The sequence below is a fragment of the Phaethon lepturus genome, unplaced genomic scaffold (genome assembly GCF_000687285.1).
Source record: "Phaethon lepturus isolate BGI_N335 unplaced genomic scaffold, ASM68728v1 scaffold17934, whole genome shotgun sequence".
NCBI lineage: Eukaryota > Metazoa > Chordata > Aves > Phaethontiformes > Phaethontidae > Phaethon > Phaethon lepturus.
Genome location: NW_010534173.1, coordinates 1,233 through 15,592, shown reverse-complemented (window position 1 = coordinate 15,592; position 14,360 = coordinate 1,233). Strand labels below are relative to the sequence as shown.

General features: G+C 51.2%; 1 protein-coding gene across 1 annotated transcript in view; it reads right to left on the bottom strand.

The window, feature by feature from the left end:
• SLC4A8 (solute carrier family 4, sodium bicarbonate cotransporter, member 8) overlaps positions 1–13,819 on the bottom strand; it is a gene marked incomplete at its 3' end in the record, with an annotated part of 13,968 nt that extends 149 nt beyond the window's left edge. The window contains exons 1-23 of the mRNA XM_010285455.1: positions 13,741–13,819; positions 12,873–13,007; positions 12,347–12,482; positions 11,972–12,132; positions 10,850–11,038; positions 10,623–10,711; positions 10,333–10,490; positions 9,878–9,965; positions 9,237–9,383; positions 8,979–9,070; positions 8,392–8,566; positions 8,123–8,256; positions 6,963–7,208; positions 6,752–6,857; positions 5,710–5,871; positions 4,900–5,013; positions 4,374–4,535; positions 3,525–3,776; positions 2,681–2,749; positions 2,148–2,321; positions 1,911–2,048; positions 1,371–1,468; positions 794–873 (exon numbers count right to left, since the gene is read on the bottom strand). Of these exons, the coding sequence (XP_010283757.1) occupies positions 794–873; positions 1,371–1,468; positions 1,911–2,048; positions 2,148–2,321; positions 2,681–2,749; positions 3,525–3,776; positions 4,374–4,535; positions 4,900–5,013; positions 5,710–5,871; positions 6,752–6,857; positions 6,963–7,208; positions 8,123–8,256; positions 8,392–8,566; positions 8,979–9,070; positions 9,237–9,383; positions 9,878–9,965; positions 10,333–10,490; positions 10,623–10,711; positions 10,850–11,038; positions 11,972–12,132; positions 12,347–12,482; positions 12,873–12,978 (3,076 nt within the window). The remainder of the gene's footprint in view (positions 1–793; positions 874–1,370; positions 1,469–1,910; positions 2,049–2,147; positions 2,322–2,680; positions 2,750–3,524; positions 3,777–4,373; positions 4,536–4,899; positions 5,014–5,709; positions 5,872–6,751; positions 6,858–6,962; positions 7,209–8,122; positions 8,257–8,391; positions 8,567–8,978; positions 9,071–9,236; positions 9,384–9,877; positions 9,966–10,332; positions 10,491–10,622; positions 10,712–10,849; positions 11,039–11,971; positions 12,133–12,346; positions 12,483–12,872; positions 13,008–13,740) is intronic.
• Positions 13,820–14,360: the final 541 nt, after the last annotated feature.

Genomic DNA, 14,360 nt, shown 5'->3' with positions numbered 1-14,360 from the left:
GCTGCTCTCTACGCTGCCCCGCCACAGAGGGCATCCCTCTCGTACCAGTAAGAGACATAAGAGTGAATTAAAGCCAGGACCCCAAACCAGACCAAAAACCTGGTAGCAATGAAGAAAAAAAAAGTGGAGAATGCGTCAAATATAACAGAAAATTATTTTGTACGTTCAGAGTTTATATTTGGAAAAACAAGAAAGGAGAGGAGGAATTAGATATTAAAAAAATAGCACTGAACAATAAAGCGGTAGCAGTGCCTCTACCACTACAAAACCACAACAACACACACACGTACACACGGAGGCTTAACAACACCAAACTCCCACCGACAGTGATGTGCACCTCAGTTTGCTGGTCTAGAGATACTGAATGCCTGAAGCACACCAAGGATAACTGAAAACATCTGCATGGCTTTAATGGGAACCCTCCAATTGAAAAAAAGCGGTTTCTCCCCGTGTCTGCGTTGGCACATCCCTGAGTCACGTTCTCACTCCTCTCCTTCAAAGTCAAAATTCCTAAACATGAAAACTGGGGGAAAGAGGAGAGAAAAGAAGAAAAAGAGGCACAGTATCATCAGTAAGAGACCTGCTGGCTGCTGCCGATTCAGCCCCGCTCGTGGGACCACCCCGGCAGAGAGGAGCTGGCCACAACCTCGCCGCCTGTTCCCAGGGCCACGCCGGTTGCTTGGCATTGCCGGCCAAAGCACGGGAAAACCGCAGGCGCGCGCCATGGCTTGCGGAGGAGCGCAGCCACGTTCACAGGCAACCCGTTACCTTTTTCCTCCCCAGATTCAGGGTGTTTCCGTGTTCATAGTGAGAGCCTTCCACACCGTTGTTTTCGACATTTCGTCCGAGATATTAATCTCAGAAGGGTCAGTCCTGCAATAAATATTTCACACAGTACCCGTGATTACGGGAACTGAGGTCACCAGGTGCATCAGCGCGAGGAAGAGGTGGCCCAGGGACTCAGAGCGTAGCCCAAGCACGGGAGTTTTGGCTGGATGGGGAGTTTTGGGAGGCAAGCCTGAGGTCTGCAGGGCAACGGCTCCATGCAAAGGCTCTTGCTGGCGTTTAGCCCTGGAATGGGCTCTTAAGCCACTGCGGGTACAGATCATGCCTGCAACTCCTCATTTTTAAGTATGAGGATCTCCAGCTGCCATAAAGTCACTGATGATGCAGGTTTTTGGGGTCAAACATGAGTTGTGCAGCCGCTCTGCTTGAGGTCAGAGTCCTGCACTCACCTCCTGTCTGTAAATTTGATTTTCCCACCAAGCTGATTGCTGGTTTCTAAGGGATACTCAATAAAGCGGAGAAATTTGTGCCAAACGCCTTCAAACTAATCTTGCCGGCGGTCCTGGCACTTGGTGGGGCTTTACCTGTCGCTGGTTTGCTTTGGGATATCCAAGTTGCTGGTCTTCCCCAGTTTCAGCTGAACTGAATTTGCAGCAGCCGCTTCCATCATCTTCTGGGACTCCTGACGTAAAAAGGGACAAATCAAGTTCCCTGTCTTTGATCAAAGCGGAGATAAACTAAACACCCAGAAAAAAAAAAACCAACCATCGCACGCTGCCCTCTCCTTCTGGCCTGGGGCAGCTTTAGCTGTTAGCGCAGCCGGGGGAAGGCCTTTCACTCCAAACATTTTTGGGGGGTTAAACACACCATTATGAGCAAATCTTTCCATAATAATAATAATCTTTATAATAAAAAAGACTCATTTTAAAAGATTATACCTCCAGTCAAGTGTTAAGCTCACTGCCAATTTAAGGGAAAAAGTTAAAAAGCGGGATTCGGGCTATTGGGATCTATTTCTATTTAGTTTTGATGTTCCCACAACGTTTCAAGACAAGCTGTGGTGGAAACAGGCAATCTCATAGTCCAAGGGAGATGTCGAGCCCCAAGCACCCAGCAAGCGTTACCTCTTCTTCTTTGGCTTCATTTTTGGCATCATCCAACTTCTTCTTCTTGCTTTCTGGCATAAGGTCATCCAGAAAGCTGAGCTCTCGCTTCGAGAAGCAGAAATCCATCACTTTCCGGACAAAAACAAGAGCCAAAACCTTCACGAATAAGGAGGAAGATGCAGTGAGGCCAGAGATGAGGCTACACCTCGCGCCAACGCTGCAAACATCCCGACGCCGAGCAGCACCGGCTCTTACCATCATGGGAAAGATGATGGCGGCACGGGACGCCTTGATGGCCCAGAGCAGGACGAGGCAGAGCAGCTGGATCATGGTGAATAAATGCACCTTCCGCAAGGGCACGTGCCGCAGGTAGATGAAATCTGGCTGGTGCTTCGCTGGCATCCAAAACAGCTTCAAGCGATCGAAGAACTGCAAAATAAAGGTGGAAAAGTTGCCCCCTTGGGCACGCAGAAAGCTCCTGGCCTTGTTGAGACGCGGAGGGAGTTTTCAGGATCTCGCTTGCAATGAGAAATTCTGGATCCCACTGTGTTCCTGCTGGGAGCAGCACCCGCTTTGCCTTCATCCATCTATAAACCAACTTGCCTAAGAGACCTGCCCACCAAAGAGCAACTGTTCCACGTTATTCTATTATTAGCATTTCCTGGCCCACCGAATCCCCCAGCAAGGATTTCCACCAGTGGCACGGCCTTCCCTTTGCCCGGAATTCCCCCATTTTCGCATAAAATCCCCGGGAGCAGGCGTGCCACACGCCGTAAGAGAGCCCGTACCTGAATTCCTCTGAGCGATGACACACCCATGTAGAGAAAGACGCCGTAAAGCACAGGCATTGGTATAAACTGAAAAAAAGAATGCCATCGTTTATTTTTTTCAAATTACATTTTCAGCATCACCTCTCTCTTTTACAGGCACTGCCTAAAATTGCCTAAAGCTTTCCTGTTTCGACAGGGTTAGAGACGCGTCGCATTTTAACCGTTAGAGATCTTGCGCATGCGAGTGAGCTAACGCTCTGCTTCAGGCTGAACTTCTGAGTTCCGTTTCACCAGAATAATCGTATTTTCCAGAAAGGTTGGAGGAAAATGGGCGATTTCATCCATGCTACCACCCATCGCATTCTGTGATGGCAGAAAAACATTTCTACATATTCCTGTGGCAACACGCAAAGGCCACGTGCCTCCTTTTAGCCTAGAGATGCGATGACTTCGTGGGAGGAACACACAAGGAAACCAAAAAACACGCAATGGGGACGATCGCAGCGTGTTTAGCTACTGGGAACGGCTGCGCTGGGGCATTTTGGGGAGCAAACTGCAACCAGTGAAGTGCTGCCCGTTTGAAAGAGAGCAGATGTAACGGGTCTGCATACACTTAGTCGTAACCCATGAATGCGGGTGGGCCTGAAAGACACCTGAAAATTAAAGCAGTTGTATCACTCGCTTGCCTTGAGCACACCAAACTGCAGTCTGAAAGGCTGGAAAGCGCAACCGAGGCTGGTTCCCACCGTGGGGCAAGCCCCAAGGTTTGGGATCACCTCATCCTCTGCCCCACAACTACTCAGGCCTGGAGAGAGGGGATTTGGATAATGTCCAAAAAGGTTGTTGGGTGTTTTCCTCTTACCTTTAACACAGAAGTGAAGAAGACCGAGCAACCCATGAGCACAAAGATCATCAAGCCAGTGACTCTCTGCTCTCGTATCCCCAAAAACTTGCGTTGTTCTCCTGGAGCTGAGCAATTAGACTCCACTTTGAGGCTATTCACGTGGGTGATGGACAGGACGGTCGCAGCCACAAACCAGGGCAGCCCCATCACGGAGCACACCCCGAGCATCACGGCCACCATGAAAAGGTCCAGGTGGTACCCGCATCCTTTCTGCAGGGAGCAAGAGAAGAAACTAAGCATCCCACAGCACAAGAGCAAGGACAACGTCACAAGTCAGACTCAAACCCTACTTGAGCACAAGTCAACTTCTTGACAATTTAAAACAAGAACTTGGAAACAAACAAGGACGTATCCAGCCTTTGCATAAGCACCTTGCGTGAAAATCTGGCAGGAGTTCAGACAAAGTGGATTTGGGGAGTTTGTGTGATAGGTACTTCTAAAAAAAAATGTTACTATTGTTTTTTCCATTCACGAAGAAATTTCCACCACTTTCAAGTAAGATGTGACTCTGAGTTAGCCCTGGCAGCGCATCAAAAAGCTTCGTTCCCCCAGCGGCTGCTGACATTTTAAAACAAAAACACAGTTCTATATTGCTCTAAGATTAATTTGCTCCTCCAAAAGATTGTTCAGCTGAACTCCCCTGTCATTTGCTCCCTGTGTCGTCATTCATCCAGAAGAGCACCCTGCGACACAGACTGACGTTGTCCCAAAGCAATGCCTTCACAAAGCATTTGGAATAAGAGCTCCTCGCCGTACCTGCCGCCCGGAGCGGGTTACGGATGTGGGTCATCTCTTGCAACCGCTTACCTTCAGCCTGTGCTCCTTCCTGTTCACAATAACGGCAGTGATCTGCTGGTCCATGAATATCAAAATGGTGCAGAGCAGCGCTGGGATGAGCGCAGCCAACACCGTCCACCAAGGGTTGGGTCCTATGGGGTTGATGAACCACCCGCGGTCATCTCTGGTGGGCTGCAACAAAGCACACACACATCAGCATCATCTCCCAAGCCCAGCCGCTTCACTGGCTTTGATTTTCCCTTCCATCCCTGGGTCAGAACACTTCCCAGGCCCCGGCTTCACGTCACCCTGGGGTTCTGCAGCGCCAGCGTCCCCTTTGCAAGCACCTATCTGCAAGCAATAGATAATTCTCCTGCAGGTATCTGGTTTTGGGGCTGTCTTCTCATTTCCAGAGCGAAACAACGTACTTGGAGGTGGAAGAGGAGATGGTCACACTACCAGCTTCTCCTACGGACTCAGCTCTGTCCTGCCCTGGCATCAACCTTGTGGAATCCCCAAGGGCTAAAAGCAGCTCCATGCCAAAACACCCCATTACCTTGAACATATGAGGGACGTGGAGCTTTGGTGATGGGATCCCAATCATGAAGTCAATAAGCACCATGATGACGATGGTGAGGAAAACAGCAAAGTCGCTTACTGTGGACCGCACCTGGGGCAAGAAACCAGAGCTGAAAGGGGCACCACAAATGGAGCTGTTACATGAGATGGAAAAGTTAGGGACATCAACAACATTAAGGCTGGTTAACAAAATCCCACCACTCTGAGGACATGTGGCCAAATCCCTTGGTTAGATACTGATGCTGTTTGTCCCTGTGAGATCTGGTGCCAGAGAATAAAAAAAGTTTAATTAGGTGGAAAAGGGTTGTCTTAATTCAAATCTTTAAAAAAAAAAAAAGAAAAAAGAAAAAATAAGGAAGCAGATGTCTGCCGCTACAGCCATACTCACAGCTAAAATGGGAATAAGGCACTGAGGCATCATTTCTTCCTCAAAAGGAAGAAACGGTGTCTTTTTCTATGGCAGCTCCTCATTTGAATCCACTTTCCCCTTGAGCACATAACGCACAGAAGGTGGGGAAAAAAAAAAAAAAAAACAAACTTCGGAACACCTGATTTCCCACTGCCTGAGCACAGACAAAAAAAAATATCGCTCTGGGGCAGGTCACGAGGCAGGTGGGAAACGCTACGATCATTTTGCACTCATGGAAATGAGGGACACCCAAGCTTGGCCTTCAAGGTCAAGGTTTCCCAGTTTGACCAAGTGGTGGAAAATACTGCTTAGTGCTCCGGGAGAGCCATTTTGGGAAATGAGTATGGAGACTGCTGCTGGCCACCATCTTCTACCTACTCTGGTTGGGAAGTAACGGCTGGTTTTAAACTTCTTCAATAAGCTCGACAGGACAAAGGTGGAGAAGAAGAGGATGCAGCACCAGAAGAGGACATTAGGCGTGTAGGGGCCATTGCGTCCACAGGCAGGTCCTTGAAACTCTCCATGCAAATACCGACATTCCTGGAGAAACAGAGTGTCAGGACACAAAGGCAGTGCACGTGCCGCAAGGAAACCTCGGATAAGGGCGTTTGAGCATCTCGGTCCATGATCCATGACCTTGTAACTGCCGCTGCCAACGGAGATTTATACTTAGCGAGCGGCAGCAGCTGAACAAGTGACACATCGAACTACACAGAGGAGAGCGGAAAGATGAGATGCGATGGGACACCGTACCACAGACCCACGGCACATCCGCCACTCGAACGGCGGCTCACTGTGGCTGAAGACGACGCCAGAGGGGAAGGAAACACGGGAGACTCTTGGGGATAGAGAAAGTGGGAACAGGGAAGGAGGGCTACGGTCACTACGATGGGAAAGTCAAAGAGACAAGCCGTCCCTTCCCGGTGGGGGCTCACAGGACATGGCCAAGGGGGGGATGAAGATGTCCATAAGAGCCTCCCGCCCTGTGCCTGAGCTCTGCTTCCAGCACCAGCAGCCCGAGAGGCTGCTCAGACATGCAAATTTATGCGTGTACCTACAGACAGTGCTGAGTCAGCAAGCAAGGCCCGGAGTTATTAGGAATCAAGTAAGGAAACCAATTACTACCTTCAAGCATGACCTTAAGTCCTCCAACGGCTACAACAATCCAACCACCCACTCAGCCTTGCTCCTGGTCAGAAACACTGTCCTGCAGCAGGGCTGGGGAGGACAGTTATTAGCCACAACGTTGGGGACAAGGTGGACTCTCCTTCCCAGGAGCAAGCAGGTTAAAACCAACCATCAGATTTAAGCCACGACTTTTCAGAGCAGCACTAGCACAGTTTGAAGCCCATCAGCACCTGAAGGGCTCTGACTTTCACAGCACGGGAAAGACCCTGCGGCCACAGCTCAGGGCACTTACAGTCACCGTGAGGTTTTCCCAGGCGATGCCAGACACGTTGATCTTGTTGCTCTCCCAGAAACGCAGGGTTTCGTTGCTGGGATGGGTTGGTGCCTCACACTTACAGCTGGGAGGAGAGAAGCCAAGACAGGGGTAAGGGAAAGGCAACGGAGGTGCAGCCCTGAGCTCCTGCCAAGGGGCAGCGACATTTTAGGAGGTAAAAAAAACCCACTAGTAGATGGTGAGGAAGTCGAGCTTGCTGTGCATGTGCACAGGGTAGATCTCTCGCAGGTGACTCAGCTTCTCTAGAGCCTCGTAGATGAAGATGATGCAGATGAGGGAGGCAAAGGCTTCTTCGGTGAAGCGGGTGATGTAGCACACCAAACAGCTGGCATCGGTGGCCACCAGCACTATGCAGAAGAAGGCGGTCCACAGCCCGATGCACGCCCGCAGAGAGAGATAGGAGAGCGTGTACTCCCTGGGAAACCAAAATAAAACGAAGGGTGGAAAGGCCAGCGAGAGGCTGCGAGCCATGCCTGCCTCCAGGGAAAAACCGGAGCAATTTAGGAGCACGTCAAGGCTGCGGATGATAAATGCAGTTTCCACGTACTACTACAGACAGCCTCAGGGTCCCACGGTGCAGGGCGTGGACCCACAGGAGGAGAGGCCAATTATTTAATTATGGTTATTTAGCAGTTATCTTGTGTTAATGCCTTGGAGGCTAATTGAAGTCAGATCCCTGTTGTGGAAGGTGGTGTTCTCCCACATCCCCCTGATGCCCTAACACCAAAACCAGCTGGTTTTGTGCCCAGACACATGCTACCAGCTAGTTGGGGCTTAATAATAAATTTAATTGCAATGAGGGTGGTTCATCTCACATCAAAGTCATCACAACAAAAGGACTGTCATGGAAAATACCCATTTTGCACTAAAAGCTCTTACTTTTTCAATAAAATCATCAAACGTCAAAATATTTCAGCAGAAAACTGTTTGGATACTTGGGCAAAATATATTTCCACTCCCAGCAAAAATCAGGCTAAAAAGCGCCTGGTTTTGTACTCAGAGGGAAGCAGATCTTCCCTCCTTCCCAAATCAGAGCAATTTGTCTCATCTTCCTCGTGCAGCCCATCTTGGGCATCCACATCCTTGTGGTTTCTCTTCCTCCTGCTGCTTCAATTTAACTCTAAAAACCCCAGATAACCCATCCATCCTTCAGAGGCCAAGGGCTTTTGCACCATCACATCCTAAAGCACAGCGTGCAGTGTCTGTGACACAGAAAACAACTTAAATCTAACAACTACCACTAAGAAAAATAAAAGAAAAACATCTTTTCTCCATCACTGCCGCCTTCCGAAGGCTTTCGCAGCGCTCTGCCGCGGCAGCCAGCCTTACTTGCAGAATTTGTAGAGGATCTTCTCGAACACGAGGACAGGTCCGGTGCTGCCGAGGATGGTGAGAGGTTGGCCAGCAAAGAGGGAATACACCACGCCAGTCATGGACGCACCCAGCAGCGACTCCATGGCACTCTGTCCGGGGAAGAGAGGCAGCAGTGAGGAAACAAATTAGGGGGAAAAAAAAGAAACAAAGCAAATTCACTGCAGCGAGGACTTTTACATGAGTTTTATCCTCCCCCGTGTCTCCCACCAGGGAGAGGTGCTCACTATGTGGTTGTTGGTCGCCTCCCCCAGCAGCCCCCCAAAGGTGATGACGGGCGACATGCAGGCACAGTAGAGGAAGAGGAAGGATGCCAGACACTGCAGGCTCAGGCCGTCCCGAAAGTCACTCCAGAACCACGGGGCTTTCCGCTTCACATCCAGGATCAAACCTCCAAAGAGCCTGGAGGAAGGAAGGAAGGAAAAAAAAATAGACTGTTCTCCTGGAAGACCACATTGACCCAGCAGAAACTGGGGCACACAAAAAAAACGCTCAAGAAAGAGAAAAAGGACCTAACCTGAGAGCCCACCCCCTCTTGTTGCAACACTCCCCTGCTCTGCGCAGCAGCAGAGCTCTACCTGGAGGAGCTTACCCATCTGCTTCCCCCCCAACCCCGAAAACCTGTGTGCAGCGGTGCTGGGGCTGAGCCCAGCTGCCCACATCTCCCACCTGCCCAGCCCAGGGGACCAAGCTGGTAACGTGGAGCCCCTGCGCTGAACCAACGAAGCCCAAAAACCTGCTAGAAGGGAAGGTGCATGCTCAGATTTGAGAGGCAAACAGAAAAAAAGAAAAAACAAACTATTAAAGCTCACACCTTCCCGTCCGCTCCAGTTCAGGACCGCTGTGTTTCTCCGGCTTGCTGTGAGAAGCTCTGTCATCAAGAGCTCCTGGCATCTTCCTTTTTTCCTGTCAAAATGGAAATAATAAGATTTGTAACCACTGGCTGCTTTTGCTTCTGGTCTGGGTATGTGACTGTGTCAAACCGGGACCTTGTGAATCTGGGACCCTGAACAGCACCCTCAGCCGTCTGCCACCCTGCCCGTCCCCCCCCTCCCTCTGCCGCCGCACCCACCTGCGAAGGGACGTTTTTCGGGGGCTCGATTCGGATCGATGGATCCCACTCTCCGGGTGGCAAGACCGTGACCTGATCCAGGAACTCGTCAATGCCGGCCACGAGGTCAGCCCGGTTCTTGGCTTTATAGGCAACGTCATGGAAAACCTGCAATAGGAGACAACCTGGTGAGAGGACAACCCATCTTGGATGCCCTAACCAGTGCAACAAGCTCTTGACTAAATGCAAGATAATTTTCCCGAAATTTCCTGCTGGAAATGGCAGGAAATATTCCCCCAAAATGAAAAATCTGTGCATCGTGGTTATCTGTAATCATCTCCACGGGGCTCCTGTCCCCCATGGCACAGCGTAGCCTTTTGCCTAAAGAGGAGAGGGCTTGCTGGCCGTGGCAATGCCACCCCTGGGGACAGTGTGGTGGGGACCCCAGGGTTAAGGGCAGGATACACCCTGGGTGGGATTTCAGCTTCGCGGATGTGGGGTGATGCAAATCTGCGTGTTTGCTCTGGGGTGCGAACGAGGAGCGGGCTATTCAGAGAGCCACGGGCAGCTGGGAAAGCAAATCCTCTTCCTCACTACTACAGAGACAGGGGGAGGTGAAGAAAGCCAAAAACGACCCGGAGATATCTCTTGTCTTGTCATACCTCATCCGTCATTATAGTAGCCATGGACCTGCCGATCTCATGGTACTGATGGGCTTTTCCTTCTGGTCCGAGCAAAACAAACAGGAACCTGGGCAAGAAAAACAAAATGAGAGACGGGCAATGCTCGAAGGGCACCCAAGGAAATCCCCAGGAGCTCCCAGACCAGAGCACTGCTCGAGAGGGGACACATAAGCTCACTGACTCCAGTGGTGAATTTGAAATTCATCAAAACCAATTGCCAATATAATTTTTGGGCCAACTTTCATTAAAATTGGTCAATGGGTTTAAAAGATAGAGCAGGGAAGGGAGAAACGAAGGTGAGGAGATGTGAGTGGGAGAAACGTGCTTGCTCCCACTGGCCTTGTTCCCTTGGGACACCAAACTGACGCATGCAATTTGATGCTATTTTGTCGGCTTTGTTTTTTAAATAAGAAGCTCGTGCTTCTCATTCAGACCTTGTTGGGAGAGGAACTTCCGTCATGCCCGAGAGGAGGACAGCCGGGGTCAGGCGGACAAATGCCACGATGGGCTGGTGAAGGAAATCCAGCTCTCCTACGAGCACGTTGGACGCTTCCGCCCCCGTGGGAATTTTCTTCATGAAGTGCAGCTCCGCCTGGGCATGGCAAGAGATTTTTGGGCAATTACCCCAAAAGCAAAGCCCCCAGCGCTCTGCAGCACACTCTGCAGCCAAGCTTGCAGGAGCAAATCTGGCCCTAAGGCCGTAGGAAAGCTACGAGTGTCTCACCTTGCTTAAATCCATTGCGTTGGTCTCATGGTTCACCCCATTTTTAGCTTCTGCGGTGGTGGGAGAAGGATGAGGGGTGAGCGTTTGGGCTGGTGGGAAAAAGACAGACACTCAGGAAGACAGACGAAGAGCAAGTGGGACGCTTCTCCTTTGCCAGGACAAGTCTAACGGGGCCAAAGCCCTGCAGAAGCCTTCACCTGGTGCCGCAGCCCTGCAGGAACCCTCACCTGGCTTGTCGAGGACGTGCGGCTCTGACTGCTTCTTGCTCACGTCAGCAAAGGAGCGGACAATGGGAAGAAGGTTGTTTCTTCTCTTCTCGTTCTGATGGTGATGCTTCTTCAAAAGAACTTCTCGAACTTTGGCCCGCATGCTCTCATCAAACTCCGTGGACTGTTCTTGCTGGCCCAGGACCATATCTGGGGATGACAAAGAGAAACGAAGGCGTGAGAGCAGAACCGCCCCCGAGCCCCGACCCCTGAAGCCCCCGGGGAAGGCTGCGCCACGCAGGATAACCCAACGCAGGCTCAGCCTTGCTTAGAAAGACATTTTAATACAGTTCAGCCTTTGCGGCGAAAGCAAGAATTTTCGTTTGCTAAAAGCCATCACCAAAGTGCTTATTCATCACTCCACTAAGATAATTATTTCCCATTCTAAATAATGCAATTTTCTTGCCCAATCTGGCCTTTCTGTCTTACTCTACACATTTAACCGAATGATAAGCAATCTATAGCACAGCCTTTCCCAGACTTTCCTTGGCCGATCAACTGCAATTTGCTGAGCCTAGGGAGAAATGTGCTAAGAATGGCCCCGACTCCTCCAGCTCTTGAAAGGGCTGAATGGAGACCTGCCAGTCAAAGATAATTTCTCCAAAGCTGCTTTTTCAATTAACTTCAATTACCTTCCCCACAGAAATACACTGCTTGGTCATCTGCCAGATAAACTCTGCCTTTAAAACTCCTAAATCCTGGATGTTAAGGCAAAAGAAAAAAAAAGAATGTGAGGAAATGGCTTGTAATAAATAGTTTATTCAAGGAGGTTCAGCTCTTATGCAGACTCCGTAACTCCACGAGCAGCCTGCTAAGCCCTGACACACACTCCTTTTTGTCTGGGAATATTCTCTAATCGCTTCTCTAACCCCACAAATTGCTTTCAGAAGGACCCCACATTGGAAGCGAAAGCTGGGGCGACTGTTGTAGGCACCGGGAGCCTACATCCAAAACCAACTCACGACTTAACAAGACAGCGGGACTTCTGGAAAAGGATCCGCCTTTGGGTTTGCCTCGGGAGCGAAGGGCACCCGCAGCAAACCGAGCTCGGCCGTTGCCCGGGGGATGCGGCGCCCACGGTACCTGCGATCTCTTCGATGCTGTTGGCACAAATGTCCAGCAGCACCGTGCCGTTGATGATGCAGCTCCTCAGCTCAAAGAGACTGTGCAAGGACAGCGTGGCCACGTAGGGCTTGCTCCAGCGCTCGCCGCCGTCTTCCACGTCCTCCTCAAACTTCAGCCACCTGCGGACATCGGCTGCGATCAGCCCCATCGCAAGGAAACAGCCCCAGCTCTGCAACCCCACCCACAGAGCCGCGGGGCAGCAGCGGGAGAAGGCTCCTCGCATCGGCACCTGCAGCTGCAGAAGCCTCGTGTCCCAGAGAGCGGAAAGCAGAGCCCACGGGCGCTGCCGGCGCCGGGATTCCTGTCCCACCGCGGCCGGCGGCAGGGCTTTACCTTGCCGTTTCCTTCCACTCAGCATCTTCACCCTCTTTCAGGCAGATCTCATCCAGCTCAGTGAACAAGTCGTGGGGAACGTGCTGCTCGTCCTCCTCGGTCCCGAGGATGAACTGCACCCGCTGGGACGGGGTGTCTGGCGGCAGAAGGCAAAGCCCCATTCTGTTACCGCGCTTGAACCAGCCCGTCACCATCACGTGCAAAGCTGGCGCCGCGGTGGCACTGGTTCAGCCCTAAATATCGGGCTGGCCCCTCTCCCTGGCATCTGTCCGGGTTTGCACAGAGCCATGGAGAAGGAGACGCGTTTTTAAAGCCAGGATCCCTCTAAGGCAGGCGAGCCTAAATCCAGTATGCATTTTATCGCCTTAAAAAAAAACTGAGAGAAGTTTGGCAAAAGCGGGTCATGCTAAATAATGCCGCTTCCCCTCAGAAGAACAGCAAGTCCCTCAAACTAGCCACATGGACCTGCCTACCCCAGCGCCCGCGTAGCCCCCAGGGGTTCAGCAAACGCTGCGGCGGGACTTACAGTGGTAGCCCTGCTCCGTCGGGGCAGGGTCCTTCTCCCGTTCCCGCTTGCGATGCTTCTGGCTGTGGGGTCGGTGATGCCGGTGGCTCTGCCTCACCAGGGGCATCCGAACGCCCACGTACAGGGTCCGGTGGCCTGCGAACAAGTGGCATTTGCAGCGCGCTCGGTATCGCGGAGATGGTTGAGGCAGATGCTACAATTAAACCAGTGCAGCCCCCCCAGGAGGAAGGACCACCTTCCCTTCATTTTATTTGCGCTGGATCCCTGAATGTCACAGACCTGTTCTTTTTTCCAAGCCTATTTTACTCAAGCTTTGCAGCAAGAGAGCAACAACAAGTGATGGCTCCGGGTCATCTAAAAGTGCCCTGAAAGTATTGAACCTCTTCTCAAATTCCAGCTTCCGCTGGACAACACTCAGACTTGCTCGTTAAGCAGCGACAGAAGGTAATTATTTTTAAAATCTTTGTATGGCACAAGGCGACAGGAGAAGATCAAATCAGTCCCATGATAATGAACTCCAGAACAAAAAAAAAAAAAAAAATAAAATCACAGCCCCACGTCTGCAGCCGGCAAATTATTCTCCTGACCTCTCCAAGCCAGGAGCAGCCTCTGCGAGAAAACAAGCAGCGAGTAACACAGCCCCGCGGCTAAAGCTCACACCATGGCCCCTGCGGGGCCTTCTCCCCTCTGTTTAAAAGCCATAATATTAAAAAACGTGAAAATAACTACGCTTATTTATTTAGAAGCACGCCACGTTTTGCTGCACGCGACGCGACACCGCGCAAGTCCCCACGTCGTAGGGACTTTGTGCAACGGGAGCAGGCGCCGGGCCGGTGGCCGCTCTCCCGGGATCCCGGCGGAGACTCACCTTCCAGCTCCTCCTTCTCATAGTGAATATTGACAACGTTGCTCGTTCTTCCCTGGTCGATCACTGCCTCTTCGTCATGCCTCTGTTCAGGAGTGAGAAGAAGGAGAAAAGTTGGGGCTGGGTGTGTAGAGCATCCTCGCACCCCTGCACCCACGTGAGCCCACGAGCATCACGCCTCTGCGTGCCTCCTCCTCCCGGCACGGCCCTGAAAACGCAGACTTGTAGGAGGTTTGTCTTCTCGGACCCAAATAAAACAGCCCGTAACATCACCTGTATTGTATACAATGTGAGTCTGGAAGTATTTACTACAGGGAGAGAGAGCTGAGCGTTTCAGACAAAAAAAAAAAAATATCCTGCTTTGTTCTTTTTGTTCTGGTGGTTCCTTTCTAAAAAGAAAAAAAAAAGGGGGAGGGGGAATTCCCAAACTGGGAAAAAAATCAAACAAAACTGCACTTTTGGTCACGGCAAGTTTCAATCTCCAGACGTGATACTTGCAGGACTCACTAGATGGCACTTGGCCACAGGACATGGCCACCGACCTGCAGAGGCCCTCAGGAACCTGCAAGGGCTTGGTCCTCAGCCCAGCCAGGCTCAGGCTGCCCTTGGTGCAAGCGCGCTTT